The following is a 25,286-nucleotide window of genomic DNA, read 5'->3' on the forward strand; positions in this document are numbered from 1 at the left end:
TTATTCACTTGATTGGTTTAGGCTACAAAAATGTTTAAGTCTAAGCTAAATCAGTTATTCTTAGATTATTTGTATCCTTCATTCTAGCCAGCTACAAGCAAATAATGTGTATTTCACCTATGAGGGAGCATATTTTTAATTCTGTTTCCTTTATGTTAACCAAAGACAGTTTATCGATGCATTTCTTATTTTTGAGGGGTAGTTTTTACTTTATTAACTTTGGTGATTTAATAAGTTTCTTAAATTCTTCACATATTTTGTAGCCTGTCCTCATTGGTTCTGTAGCCGTCGGATCTGGCCTTTCCTGGCATAGAACTCTCCCACTGTGTGCAATTGGAGGAGACCACAAGCTGTTGTTTTGGGTGACTGAAATGTAAAACAAATTTTCTGTGTACCTTAGATCCATAAACTTTGTATTTTTAATACATATTTTGGAGAATTTCTTATTTTTGTAACAAATACACTGTAAACTCTAGAAGTGTCCCAATTGTTGTTTCTGTTAAATAAAATATTAATGGTTTGAAAAGTCATTTGCCTACTCTGTTCTTTATGTGTGTATGTATACATACATAACACATACACATTTTTTTAAATCATCTTTTGAGACTATAATTAACTCAGCAGCTCTAGAAAAGAGATAACTAGGGAAACATATATATTTGTGATTTTATCACAGGATTACCCAAAGTATATCCTGTCCTCTATATTTCAAATATATGCTGTTTTCCTAATTCTCAGAGACACAAACATTTACAAAAGTAAGAAAAGGTCTTTCCTTTCAGTGTTACTCTGGAAGTGGTTCAGTGTATATGTGTGGGTGTATCCATTTTTGTTAGCATTCTGTATGTGTAAGTGTCATACAACTTCTTCAGTAATTATAAGTGATTATTATTCAATTTAATATAAAGAATGATTTTTAGGGATACCTGTGTGGCTCAGTCAGTTAATGATCTGCCTTCTGCTCAGGTCATGATTCTAGGGTCCTGAGATTGAGTCACGCACAGGACTCCATGCTCAGCAGGGAGCCTGCTTCTCTTTCTGCCTGCCACTCCCCCTGCTCATGCTCTCTCTGACAAATAAATAAATAAATAAAAACTTTTTTAAAAAATTGATTTTCAGTTTCTTAGAAATGTGACTGATTTACTCAACCCTGTTTACTATATGCCAATTTCTTTTGTTTTTGCTTTATTTTTAAATCTTTTTATTTTATGTATTTATTTGACAGGGAGAGCACAAGTAGGCAGAGCAGCAGAGGGAGGAGGAGAAGCAGACTCCCCGCTGAGCAGAGAGCCTGACATAGAGCTCGATCCCAGAACCCTAGGATCATGACCCAATCCAAAGGCAGATGCTTAACCAACTGAGCCACCCAGGTGCCCCTGCCAATTTCTTTTGACTCGACATCTCAATATTTTTAGAAGTTCTTTATGGTGTATGGGATAAAGCTTACCTTGAAAATGAATTATAATTTAATCTCGACAGCCTTTGCCTTTTATGAATCTTCACCATTTTTACCACTGAAATATTTTTGAGATGGCACCTAGTGGCAATAGAACTGTATTCCCTCTCAAGACCATTGAAGTTAGCATTGTGCAGGGCAGCCATATAGTGTTTCTGTGACACATCATGATGTGTTCAGAAGAGTAAAAGATTATGGTTCTGTTTGTCAGCCAAGTATAGAGGAAAATTAGTTCCTACAAACTCTGTGTCCTTGCGGATTAATGCCCTCTGCAACTGCATTTCCTCACATAAAATGAAAATAGGAATCACTGTCTCATGGAGTTATCTTGAGGCTTAAATTAATGTGAATAAAAACACCTAAAATATCTGCCTCACAGTTCAGGGATTTGTAGGTATTATTAATTTATTTCAGAGGTGTACATTTCCTAATTTTGAGGAATTTAGTGTTATTTTTAATTAAGAATGCCAATGAATGTTTTTTAATCAAGTGTTTTATTCATAAGATGTCTAATATGTATCTTATAGAATCAAGAAAATGAGCTTTAAGAGAAATGTTGCAGGTAATTTTTTTTAGTGCAATGAAATTTTGTAATCATGTAGATATTTGGTATAAACTGTTAAACATGATTAAAGTAAGATGAAAAGATTGAATAGCATAAGCAATTTCCAAGTCAGTTTATTTGATACAATAAAATATTATTACCAAATGCAAGAAATAGTTTCCTTTACCCCTTCATAAGCAGATCGGAACTCAAAAAGGCAAAGGGCAGGGAATTGGGACATACTTCCTTTTAACAATCTCTGTGATTGTGATGGGACAGAAAACTGTAAAAGCATCAGGATAGGTAAAAGAATTTGTAAAGATTGATCATTTCAGGATGTGTCCCAAAAATAAGGAATGCATATTGGGATGACAGATTGAGCCAGTGTATTTGAAAATTGTCTTATACTTAGGAAAGTTGACTTAGGAATTGGGTGGGTTATGATTAAGGTTGGAGAGTGAAAAGGTAGGGGTGTTTAGGAAATGGGTTCTTTGGAATGAGGACTTATCCAAATATAAGTTATCTGAAGAAATTAACCCAGTAAGACCACTGTCCTGGGAAAAGATAACCCATGGTGCTTGTATAAGTACCAAATTTATGGATTCCTGCCAACGAGAGGCAGGAAGTTTTATCCTTAAGAAGACAAAATGGTTGTTTCACTTGTAAATATGGTGACTATGATGACACTAAAGTCTCGAGAAATGAGAGGAATATTTTTACCTCTTAGCTTTAGGAGCAGTATTCACATTATCCTGAGTAAGCATTTGTTAAACTTTACTGTGTTCAATTACTTTAAATGGTGTAATGATACTCTTTTTCTTTAAAAAACTTTGTTCTTAGTAAACTAAATTAGACTAACACAGGAGGCAGTGTTTAATGGGGAGTTTTTATTGGTCATAACTTCTAATCCCTGACAAATACCATGAGTTCTGCTTTTGTGTATGTGTATGTATCCCATAGTTTTAGTTTTTCTGTGTTTGTGTATGGCTAAGAGGGTTTTTCTTCTGTGGAAAATAAGTTTATCTGAGGATTGCTTCACTTACAAACATTGTGGAAAGGAAAAAAAAAGTTCTAAAACTCGTATTATTTAGGATTGTTGAAGCAAAAGTCAGGATATCACAAATCTGCAAGATGTCAGAACCAAATCCTACTCTTTCAAAATGATGGGATCATAAGTCCCATTTTATTTTTATGATTTGGCTTGTACACTGTGAATATTTCAATGTCTCTCCCATGCCAAAACACAAAATCACACACCCATGCACTCCAGTTTGTTTCTTTGGTAATTTGTGACTGCATATTGACACTGACCTAGAAATGTTTCTGTTGCTGTTTTAAATCTCATGTCAGTGAAGAAGAAATTGAAATCTGGTTTGCACATTTGTGTCTGGTTTTTTGTAATTGTCCAAAATCTGACATTATCCCAGAAATGCTGATTGGGAAAGTTATGAGAAAGTATTGTGCCCAAGACTGATTTCTGAGGAGCGAACAAGTATTTGCTCCAGATTATTCCCCATGTTTTTCTGTAGCTCAGAAAGTTAAACTCAACTCAACTTTATATGATACCAATAGTAGCCTCAGTTTTGAGTCAAATAAAATGTGCAAAGTAAAATCACCATTATGATGGTCCATTTCCACATATTCCTCATGAGAGCATAGTCAAGTCCTCAGAAGCAACATTCTGTTCCAATAGATCTTTATCAAGCTGTCGGTGTGCTCAGTAACAGGGACAGGAGAGAACACTCTGTTTCTTTAATCTAACACCTTGCTGATTCAAAAACATTTATTTTAACAGGCATTGGGAAAGAATTTCAAAACAGCTAACATTCGTTTCTAATTATACATTTAAAGAAATATGCCTTTTAAAACATAGGTAGAAGTTTTGTTGTTATTAACATGACTTTAATTTATAGCAACCATTTGTTAACTAAGCACAGTAACACAACAAAATAATTAAGATATCAGCTTTGAAGATCTCATTTCACAAAAGGAAAAACAAATACGCATTTGATGACATATCCATTACTCAGATTCAACATAACCAATTTCTTTTGCATGCATGGATACAGACTTCATGGGAAATCAAAAGCACCGAATCTCCTTTCTGACCTTTTCAGCTGTTCTTTGAACTACCTTAGTAAAAACAATTGTTGCCTCTATGTAGGATCAAGTTACATTTGCCTGGAAATTTTCTTTGAATCGGCTTGTTTCTGTTTAACTTATGTGTTTGTTATATTGCTATTTGCCTTCTCAACTAATTTTTAACAGAATACTCTTACCTTGGGACTTGTAGCACTTATGTAAGCTTATAAAATCCATATGAACAATGGTAAGTAAAAGGAGAGGCCACCAGGTTTCTCAGTCTTTGCGAACACTTCGAGTAATCCAATAGATTTAAAGATATATGAAATAAGCATTTCTACCAACTGCATTTTTAGTGCTAGATTGAGTTGAATGCCTGTTTCCTTTCTTTATAGTAAAAGACAATAAATGCTGCTGGTATCTTTGCTTCTTTTTTTTTTTTTTTTTTTTTTTTTGGTATCTTTGCTTCTAATGGTGGTTAAACACAAAACTTTGATCTTTCTTATAAACACAGCTGTTGTCCTATTACTGAGCCAAATTCAGACAAGATTAGACTCTGGCCAAAATTACAGTTAATCTCTGCAACCATCTCAAGAGCTTTCTAATGCTGGTATAGGAAATCTCTATTTTTGAGACAGTGTATAAAGGAAATAAGCCCCAGACAAGTTACTGCTAATCCAGAGGCAACTAGTCATAAATTACACCATGGTGATAAAGAAGGTGGAGTCTGTCTAAACAAATTAGTTCATTTTGGTTCATTTTCATTTAAACTATAACTGTAAGAAATTATTTTGTTAGTGAACATTAGCTTAAACCAGACCAATAGAAGCTATCTTTTAAAGAACTTTTGCCATCTTTTCTTATTTAATGTTTCTTTGGTTAATTGCTAATTCTTTCTTCCACTGATACTAATGAAATCCAGGTGTTCATTACAGATAAAAAAAACTCAGGTATACTTTATAGTAATTATTGTATAATAACTCATTTGGTTTTCAGACCACAGAAAAATGTGGGTTTGTTTTGTTTTTGTTTTGTTTTTTTTTTTCATTAAGGATTAGACTCTGGAATTTAAAATATTTTGTTTGCCAAATGTTATGTAGCGCTGATTCTCATGGGAGTTGGATAATGGTGCCACAATCTATTGTGAACAGCTAATGTGTCATATCTCTCCCAATTGCCTGTACCTAGGAGAAATCTGTAGATGTATAGAACTCAAGTGAGATTTCTCTGGCACTTTATTTTGGGCAAGTATAGGACCTGGTCATATACATAGCTGCTTAGAAGTCTCACTCCATCTTGGACTTACCCAAAAATACATTAGACCCCAAGTCCATGGAGTATTTCTAGATTCTATCAATGTTTTTGACATAGTGTTTCCCCATTATTCCACACACCTGCCACAATAACTATGATATGTTCATAAGTGTATATAATCTTTACAAAGTCCTGGGTTGTTGCTTCCCAACATATTGATGGCAAATGGAAGAGTATGGAATTATTGCAAGGGTTTCTCAATATTATATTCATGTTACCACTATCAGAATCCTCTTTAACCTTTGAAGCCATGACCTCCTGAGTACTTGAGATAATATAAACAGCCCCCAAAATCAAACTTGCCCACACAATTCTAGCATATGTTGATTTCAGGTGTTTTGCCAACAGCCTCTTCCTCCCCCAGAATATTAACATGTAGTGGGAGGAATGAGCCTACCAGTGAACCCTTCTCCAATTCAGCAAGAGTGGCTTTTGAAGATCTCATTTAGGAATCTTGAAGAGGGTTAAGAAGGTCCCAGATACATCAAGGTGTGCTTGTCATCTTGATGTCTATTATGTGACCCCCAGGTTTAGCCCTGGAATTCAAATAAAAGCAAAAATAACAATTCCTACCTATGTGATATATAAGAGGCAAGACTTTCTAAGGTAGGATGTATTGTAGAAAAACTAAGAGAACCTAGTCTAGAAAATAAAAGGGAGTAAAATGCTATTTTGAATGAAAATTTGGGATTTTAAGATGGATTTCCCAGTATAGTTCACTCATTTCCAATTAATATTTCTATTTTAAATACTCAACAGTGTGTATCTATTCACTCAATGGATATTAAATAACCAGCCACAATCATCTGGAGTTCCTCAAAATTTTTTTCTATTAAAAAAGGGCTTCTCATACTGGAAAATATTGTGAACCACTTTCCTAGACTGACTGGCTCATACCTTCTTTTAAAGGATAATTTTTTTTTTAAAGGATTATAGGATAATTTTTTTAAGGATAATAGCAGAAGTTCTAACATGATCAATTTGGACTCTAGAAATAAGACTACAAGAAGAAATGTTGATGTTGAACTTCCAGAGTAGTGTTAAGTGATTTTATGTGGTTGTGATTCAAAATAACCTGACTGCTTTAAGAAGTCCAGGTGCTGAGTCATTTACTGAAACAGCCAGGGGAGGTTAATTAGAAGCAGCTGATAGTGCCATCATCGGCTGCTTTTTTTTTTTTTTTTTTTTAAATAAATGGAGAGGGTTATTCTATGAAGAGGACAGAGGGCTATAAAAGGTGTACAAAGCTAAGCAAAGACTCATGATTGAGGCTTATTCATTTATATCCCCACCAATGAGGAAAAAAATCTGACTTAGTAAATTCAAGATAAAAGACCTTGGTAATACAAAATTGTAACTTCTAAGAAGAGTGACTGTGGGTGACATTTTTCCCTCCTATGCTTTTTTCTTTAAGTTTTCCATGATAAATATTTCACTTATATAATAAATTCTTAACTTAAAAATAAGCAGATGTTAACTAACATGTGCATGGCTCTTAGATTCAGTAAGCCAATATAAAGAAATGGAAAAAGCCTCGGGTCTCAAAGAAATTAGAGGTTGGCAATGTCACATGGTCTCAATAAGATAATGATAGCATGTGCTAGGTATCAATGAGTAATGAATAATTGAAAGAAGGTAGGAAAGTTAAGATACTTCGAATTTGGGGGGTATCAGTTCCTCTGAAGAGGGGGTACAGTGCTTCAGTGGTTACTAAAACAATAGGTTTGGTTGATAGTGTGGATGAGTAGTAATTAGACACACCCCTTCCAAAACCCTCCCCCTAGCTTGCTTCTCCTTCCCCTCTGATCACTTTAGATATAGAATGAGACTCTAGACTCAGGAGCGAGGTGCCTTGCTGAAACTGTTACCTAAAATCCACATACTGAAAGGTGTGTACTCTTACTGTTTTCTTAGATTCTGTATTTGTCTTCTTAGCATCCATTCATCACAAGGCCAATTGTATTAACTATATATTTTTTCATTTTCTGTATTCTTAAAGCTCTAATATTTGTGGCCTTATAAATCCTGAGAAACTGTCTTTCCATGACTAGCTAATTCCTAAAAATAGTGAAACCCCAACTACCTCCTTATCTAACTTTCGTACACCAAGCCAATACTTCCCCTGTCCTATATCAACTCAGGGCTAGGTACACAAAGCTTGGGACAGCTCCTGTGTCTCAAAGCTCACCACAATCATTCACACTAGCCAGTCTTCAAACTATTTCCCCTGCCCTACCTTGCTTTTCCCACAGACACCCCAATAAAGACTCTGGCATACACCTTCCCCCAGCTCCTGCCTCTGTTTGCTTCCTTACCAAAACCTGGTGTTTTTCCTGAGGTTTTTCCTGAGACCCTGTGTGGCATGGTGTGCCCCCCTTCTCTTGGGAAATGTAAGAAACTCTCAATAGCATTGCTCTCTGTCATCACTTAGTCACCTCCATAAATTAAAACTGGTAGGTACAAATGCAACAGTGAGAGCTTCCCCACCACCACCAAGTCCCCTCAGAGAAAGCAGGATCATCACTAGGCTATGTGCTGTTTTACTGGGAACCCTCTAACTATCATTAGATCTCTTAAGGTAGTCAGCTTTCCAGACAAGAATCCAGGGTCCTGCATATCGGATATAAGCCTACAACCTAACACTCTAAGTCTGAAAGTGTGAAAAGGCCAAATTATTAAAAGAAGTAGCCAAGACATTAAATTCTTAACACAAATGAAATCTGTAGGCTAGAATTCCTTCACTTAGCCAAGTTCCAATAGACAATTTGTATCACTCATCAGGAACAGGGCAGAGAGGGTAAATAGGGGACATTTAATTTTATTTTCCCACTCCTGTGAAGAAACACCACATCCCTCTGTTTATCCTGAAGCAGAGCAGGAAGAAATACAAAAGAAAAATGGGAGGGGGCCTCTGGGTGGCTCAGCCATTAGGCATCTGCGTTGGACTCAATTCATGATTGCAGCGTCCTGGGATCCAACCATGAGCCCCATATCGGGCTCCTTGCTTATCAGGAGCCTGCTTCTCCCTCTCCAACTGCTCCGTGCTTATGTTCCCCCTCTCACTATCACTCTCTGTCTTAAATAAATTTTAAAAATCTTTAAAACAAAAAAAAAAGAAAAAGAAAAAGAAGAACTCAATTCTCATTGTTTGCCTACCTAAGACCTTATCCCTGATAAAATTAAATAAGTTATTTTCTAGTAATCTGCTATGAAAACAAAGTTAACTGTTGAAACATTCTTAAGATTTTTTATTGAATGGATATATGTGGGTAATATATATGGTCTCTGCCCTTTGAAATCAGTATTCATTACAATCTATTGTTTTGCCTTCAAAATTGACTACAGTAAATGAAATCTGGTAATCATTTCCAGTCAAAGCCTGGAGGAAGGACTACATACTTCAGAGGATTTCTGGCAGTTGGCCAAGACTTCTAGCTATAAATTGTTTTTAGTAGTCCTGGAAATTCAGTTTTTAAACTGTGAATGGCACTGCTGTCAGGAGCTATGGTTGACTGATGAACGGTAATCATCAAGGATCCCAGAAGGCAGGGAGAAACTGCTACTCTTCTTTCTGTTAACTAGAAATCACAGCTAGCATTTCGTGTGTGTGTGTGTGTGTGTGTGTGTGTGTGTTTTGTTTTGTTTTGTTTTAAGAAACGAAACCACTTCGAAAAAAAATTTGTCAACTGGGCAACTGAGAAGTTGTTCATGTTTCTTTAATTCTATACTGTAGCTATGCATGCCTGGTATTTATAGATAACATACATAACCATGAAGCGACTGTCTGGTTTTTTTTTTTATTTTTTCCTCCCATTGGGAGCCTCTCCTAGCTCTGAAGAGAAAAGTTAAGCTGGCCAGTTGGGGACTCTGCTCAAGCTTAGGTGAGTGACTGAGTTCACCCGGAATCATGAGTGCTGCCTAAATCAATGATTCATGGAAGATCAAGAAAGATATGGAAGCACAAGGGTCATTGGGCCCAAATGTCATTCGACAGATACTTACTTAAGGCTTTTAGTCAGTCAGAATCTCTGCCCTGAATTAATAGTCTAGTAGGGCATTCAGGCAAGTGTATAAAATGTGCTACGATAAAGTAATGCAGAATATACTATGGAAGCATATTATTCAGAGGGACAGTTGGTCCAGTGTTGGTGGAACAGGGAAAGCTGCTCTATAGATAGGATGATAAGATTTCTGCTACTAGTTAGGATGTAGAAAGATGAGAGAAAGCCTCTCACAAATGTGGTAATAATAAGTGACCAGATAAAATAAAAATCATGCTTTTCCATGGGCTGTTGGAAAGCAGTAGATGAAATAAGACCTTAAGGAGCTAAATTCTGTCAAGATGTCTAGGTCTAGAGGGACATAAGTGAGTAGAGAGCTGTGACATTACCATACTCAGGGAGAAGGGTATGGTCTAGGTACAAGTAGGTGGATGAGCAAGCCTGTGACACTCTGGGGAACTTTACAGAGTCAAGAAGAAACCAGCTAAGATTTTTTTTTTTGACAACAGTATAAACTGGTGGGACAGACTTGGCCTGAAAGGACTCCAGTCACAAAAACAAATCACATAGGCCTATATCCTACCCCTAAGATTGCTAAGAAAAGCCAGCAGTAGAGGAACTACTTTTGGTAAATAGAATACTCGAAGTCTTGTACATTCTCATGGGCTTAGATTCCAGGGCCTTGCTGAAGTTGCATACAAAGATGAACCAAAATGTTCTGCTACCATAGACCACTTCCCTCCAACTCAAACATTGACAAGATCAAAGAGCTCAATCCTTTGCAGGAGGTCGGGAGTTGGGCTAATTGCACATGAACTCAATCTAATTAAAACTATAGCCCAGCACCAGTTCAACTTAATTTGTGAAGGAATCTGAAGGCTCAGTTCCTCACTTAATTTTCACTGTTCCTTTTTTTTTTTTTTTTCACAATGTCCAGGTAAAAAAAATGTGTAACATCCCCAAATGGAGGAACCATAACCCATAATCAAGAAAAAGCCAATAGAAGCAGACGCAATAGGTGAACAGATATTGGAATCATTAGATAAGAACTTGAAAATAATAATTATAAATTTGTTTTTAAAAATATACAGAGAGGGACCTCTTAGTGGCTCAGTTGGTTAAGCATCTGTCTCTTTGATTTTGGCTCCGGTCATGATCTCAGTGTTGTGAGATCAAGCCTCACATCGGGCTCTGTGCTGGGCATGAAGTCTGCTTGAGAATTCTCCCTCTGACCCTCTCTCCCCTCTCTCTCTCTTAAAAAGAGAAAAAAATATATATTTATATAGTATATCTATGTGTGTGTGTATATATTTGTATACTATATATGTATATGCATATATATACATATACAGGGAAATATATATTTTTATATAATATATATATACATATATATACACACAGGGAAATGTGTGTGTGTGTATATATATATATATATGTGTATATATATATATAAATATACAGGGAAATGTGTATACACACACAAACACACACAGGGAAAGAAGGGTGCAGGGAATTTTAGGAGAAAAATGGAAACTCCTAAAAGCAGACATCTTAGAACTGAAAAATCTAAAATCAAAATTCATTGGGTGAGTAGTTTCATAATAAACTGAACACTAGAAAACAAAGTATCAGTGAGCTTAAGATAGGTTGATAAGAATTATCTGATCTGAAACGCAGGGAGAAAAAAATGAGCAGAGCATCAATGAACTGTAGACAGTATCAAGTGATCTAACATACATGTATCTTGGAGTCCCAGAAAAAAAAAATGTGACATAAAAAACATTTTTTTGAAAAAATTAATGCCCAAGAAATCTTTCAAAAGTTTATTGAAAACATCAAACCAGAGATCTGAGAAGTTCAGCAAACTTCAAGAAGGTTAAAAAGAAAATGACATCCAAGCACATTGTCTTCAAACTTGGAAAACCAAGGATAAAGGAACATAAGAATAAGTAGGAGTTAGGCAGGCAGCGGTGGTCAGAGAACAAAGGAGATTGTTCCAGGCAAAGGACACAATATGTTTAAGCCCCACAGCAATTCCTGGTTTCAAGAATGTAAAGACATTTGGGGGGTGTTAAATGGAGAAGACAGTGAGAAGTGAGGTTAGAGAGGTGAGCAAGAGCCATGCAGAGGGCCTTGTGAGCACATTAAACTGAGGGAAAAGAGAAACAGAAGTATATCCTGGGTAACAATCAGATTTGTCTTTGTAAATAATCACTATACAGATATAATGTGTAGGCTGGAGAGACCAAAGATGGAGGCAGGAAGAGGCTATTGCAGTAACATTGGACAATGTTAGAACTTGAGATGTGGCCATAAAGTTGGAAAATTACAGATAGATTGAAAAGCTGTAGGAAGCTAGAAGACATACAACTAGATGGATGTTTAAATGTAAAGGAGAGTGGAGTAAAACGTTGACTGTTACAGCTATGTAACTTTTTTCCGGGCTTGCCTGCTACCCTCATGTCACTCTCATTATCTTATGCCAAACAGAACGACTGTCCTCAACTACAATTCAGATCATGACACTTTCCTCCTTAAAGCTCTTCAGTCGCTCCCATCATGCTTCTGCTTGAAATCTTTCCATGAATTCCCATCTTTTTGATGATCTAAATGGGTGTCATTTCCATCGGCGTTTGCCTCACTTGTAGCATTTGACGTTTTATTTCATGTTTTTAAGTCCTTAGGAAACAAGTTTTGTCCCCTCCTTCAGGGCATAAACCTCTCCCAGTGCAGCAAATTCAATTTTTGTATTCCCCACAGGACCTAGGAGAGTATCCAGCACTTAGGTTTTCAAAATATGTATTTTTTTATTAATGAATTACTTAGCTATTTATATAACAGAGTGGGGTAAGCAGAGATAACCTCAACCAGACTCAGTGTTCTCTTTTTTGTTGTTGTTTTGCTCCCTTTTTATGACTTTACTGCTAAAACCGGAGCCTTGCGCCGCCCCGCGCCTCTGCGTCTGACGTCACAATCCAGATTTGAACTACCAATACCAGAATGCCGTGTAAAGAGGCGGGTTCTACGGGAGCACCCGAGTGATTGGCGAGCGGAGGAGTTTCCTTCCGGTGGGAAGGGCGTCGGAGGCGGGGACTAGGGGGAGGTGTTTGAACATTATTACCGGGTTGGGCGGGCCCCGTCTGGGAGGGGTTTGTGCGTGAGCCTTGAGTCCCCCGCCCGCTGAGGAGATGGATGAGGACGGGCTTCCTCTCATGGGGTCAGGCATAGACCTGACCAAGGTTTGTAAAAAAACCGAGTTGATATTAGGCAACCTGGGAGGAGATTGAGGAAGGGCCGCTCGGTCCCCAGGGACACCCCATCTCTCCATATCCAAGTCTGTGCCTGGCCCCGGGCCTCTCTGGTCCTGCTCTCCGGGGGGTAGAGTCCCGCAGTTCGCCTTAAAGAGGGTTCCCTCTTGATCCGTCTAAGGGGGTGGTATGCCTTTCACAGCCTTTGCTTCCCGTGTTCAGAGTCGCTCTACGCATGTTTTACACGATGGCGGCAGAGGCAGGTTGCGACCTCTAACCCCACGTCTTTTATTTAGCCCCCAAGGTTTTTTTTGTGTGTGTGTTTATGTGTGTTGCCTTTACCTGCTAAAGTTCCCACTTGTGAATCCAACGCCCTTTCTCAAACTTCGCAACTTCTGTCCTCATCGGACACCCCACCCCCACAGTTTAGAAAAACAAGTTAGTGACTATTCATTGTACTTCCAGTAACTCCTATAACATAGGGACACATAGATAAATAGATAGATAGATGGTTGTACATATATAAAATTGACGTCAAGGGGTTTGCACGGTGTACTTTGTCCTGTGAAAATCGTGTTTGTTTTTACATAACACAGGTGCCAGCTATTCAACAGAAAAGAACGGTGGCATTTCTAAACCAGTTTGTGGTGCACACTGTACAGTTCCTCAACCGCTTTTCTACAGTTTGTGAGGAGGTAGGTCTGGATACTGGCTTAATGAGTACTCTAGAAATCATCTTGCACTTTTAAAAGTGGCAAATGAGTAAAACAAAAATTACAGTCTGTATATTCATGTACCATCACCTCTTGTCACCCAGTTATTGTGTTAACGTACCTTATATCCTCTCTGATTCTGTATCATCAATCTTGCAATTCACCTCTGCTGAATTAATTTTTAAGAGGCCTTTGTGAGATAGTTCACTAAGGCTTATGGGACTAAAGAGAATAAAAGGAATTCCAAGATTTCACAGTCAAAACCATTTCTTTACTTTGAAATCTTGTTTCTTTTACCCCAATGTCTTACATTTCTAAGTACACATTGTTTTCAGTTTATATTAAAATTATTGGGGTGCCTAGGTGGTTCAGTCAGTTAAGTGTCTGCCTTTGGCTCAGATCAGGATCCTGGGGATCAACCCCCACATTGGGCTCCCTGCTCAGTAGGGAGTCTACTTCTCCCTTTGCCACTCCCCCTGCTCGCTCTATCTCTCTCTTTCTCTCTAAGAAAGAAAGGAAGAAAAAGAAAGGGAGAGGAGGGAGAGAGGGAAATTGGGAGGAAGGAAGCAAGGAAGGAAGGAAGAGAAAGAAAGAACATCTTTAAAAAAAAATTATTTAACATTCCTTGATCCAAAAGGTGGTTTGGGAAGTAGCCTGGAAACATAACTTTAGTATCAAATATCATTATGAAAATAATAAAAATACTTTCAGCAAATGACTACTTAAGGATTGGGTACCAGATTCAGCAACCCCTGTTTTGTTTTGTTTTTTTTCTTAAAAAGAAAAGGGAATAGGGAAGAAATAGAATCATGAGTTGAAATTGGGTATAAGAAAGGAGGAAAAGGAATAAAACAAGATCATTCACAGGTGAATGAATTAAAACAGTATTTAATTCATTCTGTTTTATTTATAAGGTATAGGTTCAGCAAGTAGTTTTTGTTAGGTGTATTGTTATTAACAAAAATTGTATGGAGACAGGAAAATATTTTTATTGTATAACATCCGTTATTTTTGTCCAATTCGCAGTCTCTAGTCCGAATCTCTTCTGCCTTCTCACTGAAACAAAAGAAAGTGAAATATGATACGATAATTGATAAAGTAAGGGACTCAGTTCATTATATTTCATCTAACAGGCCCAGAGCTAGGTGCTTGCTTCCATGGGTTTTATCTCATACCAAGGCCTCTCTAAATGGGATATAGAATTGACTGACTAAAGAGCGGTAAACCAAGGATTACTGGATTTAGTCCTTCAGTTTTTATACCAGGGTAGGTAGAGTGGAGAGAATCAGTTCAAGGATTGTTAGCAGAAAAGAGCAAATACTCCATCTCCATACTCCTTATCACCAGGTTTAAAAAAAAAAAAAAAATTAAACAGTAACCAGCAAACACACCTATGAAAGCAACTCCGGTAAGCTGCCCTGAGGCAGGGGTAGCCCCTCACCTTTGCAGTGCTTAATAATTTTTGCTGCCTGGGTGGTGAGTGCTATCTACTGGAGACTAGATCAAATATAACAATAATCCTTTCTTTTTTAATGATTGCTTATGCATTATCCAAGCCACATGATTCACTCTTTAACCCCCTTCTGTTTCTCTCTCAACTTTCCCTCAACTGTTTTGAATGTATCACTATTCCCTAGCTCTTCCTGAATCCTAGAGAGAAGTTTCTTGACCAAAAACCCATGAAGTTTAAAGGTAATTTATTGCCTTTTTATCCTTAATGAATGGTAGTCTAGAGTTGACCCTAACTCATTATTTACAATTCATATTTTAGCAGTTTGGGTATTTATGTCAATTGTAGACTGTTTGCTTGGTGTGATGACAATAGTATTTATTGTGTGCTTACTCTGTGCTAGGCTTTGTGCTAAGTGTTCTACATGTATTCAGTTATCACAGACCAACCCTTTGAGAGAGGTCCAATTTTCTATTTTTTAGAAATACAGAAGTTGAAATGTAGAAAGATTTAAATTATTTACTTAGTCCTTATTCAATCAACATATATTTGTGTGTATGGTATTTATAGTTGTAGTCACTATTCTTACTTTCCCACACTCACACACACACACCTAATAACAGGAAAAACCAGAAAGGTTTCACTCTTCTTTTATATTGCACCTTCTGATCTGGGTGAGAGGCATGTTTATATCATTTTCAAATAAGAGACTGTAATGAGCTATTTCAGAATTTATTTTTTAGATTTGTATTCTCTTCTTTGGTATGCCATGTCCATTTGGTGTCTTTTTTGATATGATAAATCCCAAGGATATAATATATGTGTTCAAACATCAAGTGCCCTTTTTTTCTCTTTGAATTAAGATCAAAGTGATTTTTCAAAATGGGTTGTTGTTTGCTAATAGCACCTATTAGACTCATTGGTCCTTGTTTAGTTAAAGCCTTAAACAGAAGCCAAAATGACTATGTCTCCCTCAACAAAAAAGGAAACTCAGATGTTATTTTTTTTAAATTGGAAGTGAATTGGGGGAAAAGAAAAAACCTGGGGTTTTTTTGTTTTGTTTTGTTTTTTGTTTTTCCCATAATCTGGTTTGAACCAAACCCAAATTATAACAACTTTAGTCACAGCTAAACTCAACCTGGAAGTAAATTTGAAGCAAATGGTTAGGGCTCTTTCTTCATCACTAATACTAGTTTTAGAGTTCTCTAATAAAAAGAAAAGTGAAGAATTTAACTTTTAAAAAAATACCAGGGTACTTTGTAACTCTTCTGATGACTGGAACCAGGGTAAGAAGAAAGGTTGGAAGACAGAGAAAGGAAAGTAGTTGAATCAGATCCAAGTTACAAAGTTCTTCCTTCACAAATCCCCAGTTAGCATTTCTTTTCTGGCCCTAATCAGAAAAATCTTATGGTATTCCATTGGGTGTGCAAATTTAAAACGGAATGGAATGAGGAGTGCAATGCAAGTTCTATGCATATCGCAGATAAAACTGAGCAGAAATTTAACCTTATAATGAATTTTGAAGTGAAAGGTATTCTATAAACAGGGCAATCACATGTGTTATTTTGACTCTGACTTGTAACCCTAGAATATGGAGTTTTTAATCATTTTTTAAGTACTAGGGAGGGCATGTATTGCATGGAGCACTGGGTGTGGTGCAAAAATAATGAATACTGTTAGGCTGAAAAGAAAAAAAAATTTTTTTAATTAAAAATTAAAAAAATCCAAACTATTTCTTTTTTCTAAATTCTTTAAGGAATAGGAAAAATTACTGAGAATACTCATATAACCTAAAAAATTTTATCGTGCTTATCATCTGCATCCAGTTTTTAAGCACACCATTGGACTTAACCTTCAGCCAAATAATCTTGCTTAAAACTATATTTACTGCTACAACTTTCATAACTGGTTTTACAACTTTCACAACTGCTGGGCTTAAGTGTCAGGTGAAGCTTAATAAAACCATCAGTTGCATCCCTTTCTGGCTTATAAGACATATTCAACCCAGTGTGATATACCAAGGGATCCATTGTTTTAAAATGTTTCTCTTTTAGAGAACTGGAAGTGCAAACTGGGTATTTTACAAACCTGAAAAGCCACAGTATCTTATTTTTGTTTCCATGTTCAACTATTAACTCCATATTTCTTCCTTTCATCTTCTTTTTCACTTTAATAAAACACACCACCTTAGAAATAGGTGGGTGATAAATCAAGAAATTTTCAGCTTATCTGGCAAACTTCAGGTACTTTGCAAATTCCCTTATTGTCCCAAACCAAGATATTTCAGGTTTGCTTTTTTCTTTTTAATTTAATTTATTTTTTAAGTGTTCCAAAATTCATTGTTTATGTACCTCACCCAGTGCTCCATGCAATACGTGCTCTCCTTAATACCCACCACCAGGCTCACCAAATCCCCCACCCCTTTACCCTCCAAAACCCTCAGTTTGTTTCTCAGAGTCCACATTCTCTCATGGTTTGTCTCCCCTTCCGATTTCCAACTCACTTCTCTTCTCCATCTCCCAGTATCTTCCATTATTCCTTGTGCTTCACAAGTAAGTGAAACCATATGATAATTGACTCTCTCTGCTTGACTTAATTTACTCAGCTTAATCTCCTCCAGTCCCATCCATGTTGATACAAAAGTTGGATATTCATCCTTTCTGATGGAGGCATAATATTCCATTGTATATATGGACCATATCTTTATCCATTCGTCTGTTGAATCCTTAGCAAAGATAAGCGGATGGTTAAGTGGATGGGAAAGACTTGTTATCTTCCAGTTGTCTTTCTGCTAGAACTTTCAAGTAACTTTACAGTTACTTTACAGTAACTTTAGAGTTACTATCATTGATCATGTTTCTTATATCCATAATCATCTACGCTTTAGCCAGTGGTTCTCAACAAAGGAAGATTTGGCAATATCTAGAGGTGTTTTTAGTGGGAGTAGAAGTCAGAGATTCTACTAACTATCCTGCAGAGCACAGGAAGCCCCTTACAATGAAGAATTATCCAGCCCAAAATGTCAATAGAGCCAAGGTTGAGTGGTTTGGAGTTTTGGAAGGAAAATGCAGGAGGCATAAAAATCTCAGAAATGAACTTCAACAACCCAAAAATGAAGCCAGGTACACTTTTGTCAAGTGACAATGGCTTTCTAAAAATATATATATTTATGTATGTTATGTCAATAATTACATGGGAACAGACTCAAATATATTCATTATGCTGAATTATCTTTGAAAAGCAGAGGTTCTTGGGGCTCCTGGGTGGCTCAGTCAGTTAAGTGTCTGCTGTCGGCTTGGGTCATGTTCTCCAGGTCATGGGATCCAGCTCCTTGCTTCTTGCTCAGCCCAGAGTCTGAGTTTCTCTCCTTTTGTCCCTCATGTAACACGTGCTCTCTCTCTTTCTCTCTCAAATAAATAAAAAAATTAAATCTTAAATAAAAAAGAAGAAAAGCAGTGGTTCTTAATTTTGCCATGGACCCTTTGGCAGTCCAGTGAAAAGAAATTAATATTTTTAAATGCATAAAATAAAATGTGAGGGATTGCAAGAGATACTGATTATATACTTTAAGGACCTCAAAATTGTGATACAGTAATATGTCCTATATTAGAGTATTAAATTATAGAATCCAGATTAACATATTTAACATGTTTAATATTTTAGACTCAAAATCCAGCCTTAGAAAAGATGGATAATACCTTTATGGATAATAAAATAATATGATATATCCACAACAAAAATCTTCCCTAGCCAGGAGGAAAAGCCTTTTGTTGATCTGATTTTGAGAAAATCAATTATATCCTGGTTGTAAGCTTGGGGTATATGAACTTGGACAGGGAAAAAAACCTCTATATTTATTTTTATTTACCTTTGATTTCAGTTTCACACTTTCTTTCTTTCTTTCTTTGTTTTTTAAAGGTTTTATTTATTTATTTGACAGAGATCACAAGTAGGCAGAGAGGGGGGTGGGAAGCAGGCTCCCTGCTGAGCAGAGAACCCAGTGTGGGACTCGATCCCAGAGGATCGTGACCTGAGCCGAAGGCAGAGGCTTTAACCCACTGAGCCACCCAGGCGCCCCTCACATTTTCTTTAAATTTAGTCAACAAAGGGGCGCCTAGGTCGCTCAGTCAAATAAGGGTCTAACTCTTGGTTTGCAGTCAGGTCGTGATCTCCGAAGTGGTGGGATCCAGCCCCATGTTGGGCTACACACACAGCATGGAGTCTGCTTGAGATTCTCTTTCCCTTTCCCTCTGTCCCTGCCCCCACTCACATGCTATTAATTAATTAATTAATTAAAATCTTATAAAAGTATTTAGTCAAAAAAATTACAGGAGAGACTCTTGCCAGCAGAAATCATAGATCTTTTTATATTAGTAACTTCCTTATATTTCACTATTACAGTTATTATTAGATTAGATATCAAAGATATTGAAATAAATTATTATAAATTAAAATATATTGATGTTTAGATCATTGTTAATGTCTTGCATGAATAAATCTTTCATGTAATCTTGTTTTATTTAGAAAAGTCATTTTATTTTGGTTAGGTTTTGATAATCATAGGTGAGAATGGGTAAAGTGAGTTTCAAAGCAAAAGGGTGATATTCTAAAAAAAATCTGTTTCCAAAAAAACTAGGAATTACTGCTCTAGAAAGTATAACCTTTTTTTCCAAGCCTCTTTAGTCTTCCTTATCAACAAGTAGTTTTCCAAATAAATATTTTCATCATTATTTGCTTGTTTACCAAGTCTTATATTAAAATCTTTAACCTATCATGTGTGAATATTTGAGTATCTATTTAAGGACAATTTAGTTTTATCATCTAACCCTGAAAAATTTTTTAAATACTTCCAGATAAACAGCATCTGTTTTAGGAAATTATATCAGAATAATTTGATTCCTTTTTTTTTTTTACACAGTAGCATATTAGTCTTTGGGAGAACTGGATTGATGACTTCTTAGCTTTCATTAACAAAAATTCTATTTATGCATTGCCTGGGAATTTTCCATCTTGGTTTTTTAAATTATGTTTTGAGGTTTTTTTTGTTTTGTTTTTGATTTTGGGGTTTGGGTTGTTTTTTTTTTTTTTAGTTAATAAACTTTTTTGGAAAAGTTTACACTGAGTATTGTACATAAACAATGAATATTGGAACACTGCATCGAAAACTAAAGATGTATTTTATGGTGATTAGCATAACACAATAAAAAGCTAAAAAAAATTAAAATTAAAATTAAAAAAAATAGTTTGAGGTTCATAGCAAAACTAAGCAGAAAGTGTTGAGTTCTCCATATACTCCTTGCATCCCTGAGTTCACATCCCTGAGTTCACATCCCTGAGTTCTGAGTTCACAGAGCACAGCTTTCCCTATCAACATCCCCCACCAGTATGGTACATTTGTTATAATCTATATTGACACATTGTCATCACCCAGAGTCTATGGCATCATGTTTTAACAAGGTATAATTCTTTCAAACAGTTTAAAATTCTTTCAAAAATAGTATCTGGAGTTGGAATGTTTGAGTTCAGATTATTTTACTTGTATAAAAACTCAGTTTTCTCTCTTTAAAATTGGCATGATAACAGTTCCTGCTTTATACATTTGGTGTGAGATTTCAAATGATATGTTGCATACACAGTGTAGCATAGTAAGGTAAATGCTCAGATGTTTATAATAATGGTGATTATTGCTTAAAAGTACACTTACTTATATAGGAGCGCCTGTATGGCTCAGTCATTTAAGCATCAGATTCTTGATTTTGGCTTGGGTCATGATCTCAGGGTCGTGCTTTGGGCTCCTTGCTGAGTGTGGAGCCTGCTTAAGGTTCTCTCTCCCTCTCCCTTTGTCACTCCCCTTTCACCCCCTTCAAGGACACATACTCTCTAAATAAATAAATAAAAATACATTCATATAAATATATCTGAACAAATATTAATTTTAATTCATATTTTTCTGTTTATTTTAACCCAACCAATACAAGTAGTTTTAGATAAGCTAGAAATTATCTCACTTTATAAATTAACTTATTGTAGGATTTCTGCAATTATTAAGCTTCTCTAATGAATTAAAAAACTGATGAAGTTTACAAAAATTTAATTTCCATGATTTCCAAGAAAACACTTATAATTTGGAGAGGAATTCATTCATATAATGATTTATAAACCTGTATTTATGTTTACATTAAAGCCTTATGTGAGCAAATGCTAGAGCTCAAAGTTAAACTTAGCCTTGAGTGCCATTTAAGCCTAGATGTTAGGGGACCTGGGTGGCACATTCGGTTGAACCTCTGACTTTTGGTTTTGGCTCAGGTCGTGATCTCAGGGTCATGAGATCCAGACCCAAGTTGCGCTCTGCACTGGGCACAGATTGTGCCTGAGATTCTCTCTCCTCCTTCCCTGCCCCTCCCACTTGTGCTCTCTCTCTCTCTCTCTCTCTCTCTCTCTAAAATAAATAAAACTTTTTTTTTTTAAACTAGGTTCTAATCTTTTATTTCTTAATTAGAGCTTTGTAGATACCAGGGTGCTCATCTTAAAAGCTCTAACTCCACTGTGGCTGACTTCAGTTTTTTTCCCCTATAAATGTGGGCAAATGACCATTTCTTTTTTTTTTTTTTTATTTCTTTTTTTAAGATTTTATTTATTTAGTTGAGAGAGAGAGAGAGAGAGAGCATGAGAGGGGAGAAGGTCAGAGGGAGAAGCAGACTCCACATGGGGCTGGGAGCCGGATGTGGGACTCGATCCTGGGACTCCAGGACCATAACCTGAGCCCAAGGCAGTTGCTTAACCAACTGAGCCACCCGGGTGCCCTCAAATGACCATTTCTTGGGGGTATTAAAATTCTGCTTAGGAGTTAGTCAGGATCTTGATAATACCCCAGAAAGCAGTCAGAGTGCCTCACATCTGCCAACTGGTAAATGTGCCAACTGCTCTTGGACTTTATTACAGAGTATAATAATGTTTAGGATTAGAAAGTTTTAAGTAAATGCTCTTGTGGATCATATTTTATGATGTTACTTTTATTTGTGTGGCTGTAAATAGTACACACACGTACGGGTAATTTAATTGTACAGAATAACTAGAGCATGGTAAGCTTTTGGTTCTGTTTTATCTTGGATTTTGATGGTAGGTTGATTCCTTTTGCTTTTTAGTACTCTGATTTTTTTCTCTTTGTTTTATTTCTTTCCAACCTGAACTGACTCATCTTCTAATTTCATCTTCTTTAATTTTCAAACTTAAAAAATTTAAATTTGGGACTAATTATTATACTAATTGCAAAACTTGTTTAAATAACTTAAAAAGACAGATCTTGTTCGAGGCTGTGTTGAGCTAATTTTTATTCTTGTTTTATATGAAAAGTTCCTTCATTCATCAGCAAACAATTATTAGACTCCTATTAAGTTTTAGGTACTGTTCTGGGCATGAGGTCTATAACAGTGAACAAAAATCTCTATTCTGGAAGAAGTTTACATTCTGGTCCCAGTGACTGATTATGAATGTCATAATGACTTTGTTAAGGCTGATAAGGTAATTTTTGCTTATCTGTGAATACAGTTTTTATAAAGTAGCTATGAAACATGTTAATGAAGATAACAGAATCCTTGAGCTCCCATTCCTACTCATGTAAATAAGAGAATACTGTATTAGAAAATGACTAATACTTAAACCATAGTTTTTTGTTTTTTGTTTTTTTCAAATCTGCCCTTTGTTATTCTGTTAAGAGTTCATTTCAGACTTTATTCTTAATATCAAATCTTTCTTTTCCAGAAACTGGCAGACCTTTCTCTTCGTATCCAGCAAATTGAAACAACTCTCAATATTTTGGATGCAAAGGTTTGTATTTCTGAATAACTTATAGTATAAACTTTGCTCCACATATACCCCTTTCTCAGTCATACTTAACTCTAATTGCATTTGGGAATGAATTCAATTTAGCTTCTGCATCTGTGAGGTAGTGTAGTGTTTTTTTGTTTGTTCTTAATTCATTATAATTATAATTACAAAGAAAATGATACTCATTATGAACCGTTAACGGAGTTTGTTTAAATGTACACATGAATTATTATTCTAGTCAAAAGCATGTGAGTAACATGTTAACAAATCGGGATGTTCTGTAGTTCACTTCATTTGATGGAAAATTCACAATTATAGTAATCATTTGATAACACAGTAAAAATTACATAAAACTTCAAATTTTGCTTCAGAGCAAAATTTGGAGAAAATATCAGCTATTTTCTATTTGTAAATATATTGAATGCTAATGAAGAGTACCAATTTTGATGTCAGAAATTACATAATATATTGGGTGCCTAGATGGCTCAGTGGGTTAAAGCCTCTGCCTTCGGCTCAGGTCATGATTCCAGGGTCCTGGGATCGAGCCCTGCATCGGGCTCTCTGCTCAGCGGGGAGCCTGCTTCCCCCTCTCTCTCTCTATGACTGCCTCTCTGCCTACTTGTGATCTCTGTCTGTCAAATAAATAAATAAAATCTTAAAAAAAAAAAAAAAAAAAGAAGTTACATTATATAACTAGCAAAAATAAAGAGTTTTGATTTTAAAGCTTACGGTTCAGTGTTTTCCCTGATTATAAGATAATACTTATATATATAAGTATATATATATATATATATATATATAATTATATAATAGTATATTTTTGTGACTTTGTCCTTTTATAAAAAATTAATCTAAAAATATATTTTGAATATTTATGGGAAAGTAAAATGGCTAAAGCTTTAGCATAAGGATCAGAATGTCTAGTTTGTGCTTTCTATATCTTGTGGACTTCAGCCACTACATTTCTCTCAAAATATTTCTGTAGCTTGGAAATTTAGGGTACCTGGCCTTGACCATGTTGAACATAATCTCCTAGCAGCCATACCTACTTGGAACTATTTGGGCCGGGGCACTGTGCTAAGTACTGTCAGCAGTCAGCGGTGCTCAATGAGTATTGCTGCTTCAGATCTTACTACCATTGTTTTTTTCCTCTTCATTATTCTTCATTATGAGTATGTGCCTTATTTTAATGTTTGGGGAATTCTTGAGTTAGAGTCCGTAGTCACAAGTTAAGATATTGTATGGACAAATTAGCCTTAATTATTTCCATAGCCATAAAATTAATTCCTAAAGTTAGCCAAACATCTGACAAATGTCTATCACTGATATCAGAATGAAATCAGAAAAGAGTGTTTGCTTGGATCCTGCAAATTCAACCTGAAATACATAACCACTTGACAGCATGCCCATCTTTTGTCTATGAAAAAATAGCATATTTTAGTAACCTTTAGTGGTAAATGTTTAAAGAAAGAAAAAAATAATGAGCTATGTCAGACATTAAAATGTGATGACAGAAGTTATATCAGTTCCCAGATAATTCAAACTTAAAATGTGCTGCAAAGGACTTTTTTTCCTACAAAATATGTTTAATAAAAATTTTCTTACAACTTTGTGAGTTAAGTTTTCTTATCCCCACTTTCCAGGGGAGAAAATTGATATTAAGGAGATTTACAGACAGTCACATAGCTTGTGACTTAACCTTAGACAGTCTGACTCGAAAGCCCATGCTTTTATTTCTTATACTAGGATTCCTTATATTTTTTAAAATAATTCCTAGGGAAAGAATGGTTATGAGTGAAGTTAGATTTATGAGAAATTACTTGAAAATATTTTATTTGTGAATACCTTTCACTTTTAAGTAGTTTATAGCATGGGGAATTTCAGACACCAAAGATGAGATTTTATATACCCTATTTCTATAGGCTTAAAAACTTAAGGTAGCTATCAAAAATGCACACACTTAGAAACTTACAGCTAATATTAACTAAGCATCTAATATAAATAATATAATATAAAATGATATAAATATATAAATATAATAAAATATTTACTCGTAATGAAGAATAAATATTCTAAATATTTATATGTTTATATTATAAAATAATATAAATATATAAAATAATATAAATATAAACTAAGCAGCTAATATTATCTTCAAATGCCAACATTAATTTTCTTTTCTCAGTTGTCATCTATCCCAGGCCTAGATGATGTGACATTTGAAGTATCACCTGTAAGTGTCCCTGGTGTCACAAAAGAATCACATTCTGAAACCACTTCAGAGAAATCACAAGTAAGTATTTAAGTTCCAGGAAGCATGAGTAGGTCTTCTTGGTTAAACCAGACAAACCTAGCAGCAGGTTTGAAGGAAGTTAAATAAAGATGTAAAACTTTGAATAGTAACATTTTAAAACCTTGAAATAGAAAAGGAAGTTTGAAAAAAGTTAACTGTTGTATGGTTATTTTGAAGAACTCCCTGAAGTTAATATTTTCTTTGCCTGTAAAAGAGAAACTATAAAATAGGACTAAGAGAAATCTTGAACATAACAGTGCTCTTCAAGTTCACTATGGACATTTTTCCTACATTTTTATAAGGATACTTTTAAAATGTCTTATTATAAAGACCTTCAAACACACACAAAAGTAGAATA

At 35.6% G+C, this 25,286-nt stretch overlaps 2 protein-coding genes across 12 annotated transcripts in view; both read left to right on the forward strand.

Annotated features, from left to right (window-relative positions):
• Positions 1-530, forward strand: part of LOC111142195 (nucleoporin 37) — a 43,978-nt gene extending 43,448 nt beyond the window's left edge. For 3 of the 4 annotated variants that reach the window (XM_022495212.1, XM_022495213.1, XM_022495214.1), the window contains exon 10: positions 264-528. In XM_022495212.1, the coding sequence (XP_022350920.1) occupies positions 264-377 (114 nt within the window). In that variant the 3' untranslated portion in view covers positions 378-528. Of the gene's footprint in view, positions 1-263 lie in introns of all 4 variants that reach the window. The other variant, XM_022495211.1, reaches the window with a different exon arrangement.
• An 11,986-nt stretch (positions 531-12,516) lies between these two features.
• The window catches only part of LOC111142189 (WASH complex subunit 3), a 127,377-nt gene continuing 114,607 nt past the window's right edge, over positions 12,517-25,286 (forward strand). For all 8 annotated transcript variants that reach the window (XR_002640247.1, XR_002640248.1, XR_002640250.1 and 5 more), the window contains exons 1-4: positions 12,517-12,636; positions 13,242-13,340; positions 22,570-22,635; positions 24,821-24,928. Coding sequence is in view for 4 of the 8 variants with exons in the window: in XM_022495199.1 (XP_022350907.1) it covers positions 12,586-12,636; positions 13,242-13,340; positions 22,570-22,635; positions 24,821-24,928 (324 nt within the window). In the remaining 4 variants the exon portion in view is untranslated. The remainder of the gene's footprint in view (positions 12,637-13,241; positions 13,341-22,569; positions 22,636-24,820; positions 24,929-25,286) is intronic.

This window comes from Enhydra lutris, unplaced genomic scaffold (assembly GCF_002288905.1).
Source record: "Enhydra lutris kenyoni isolate GAN:26980312 unplaced genomic scaffold, ASM228890v2 scaffoldscaffold7, whole genome shotgun sequence".
Taxonomy (NCBI): Eukaryota; Metazoa; Chordata; class Mammalia; order Carnivora; family Mustelidae; genus Enhydra; species Enhydra lutris.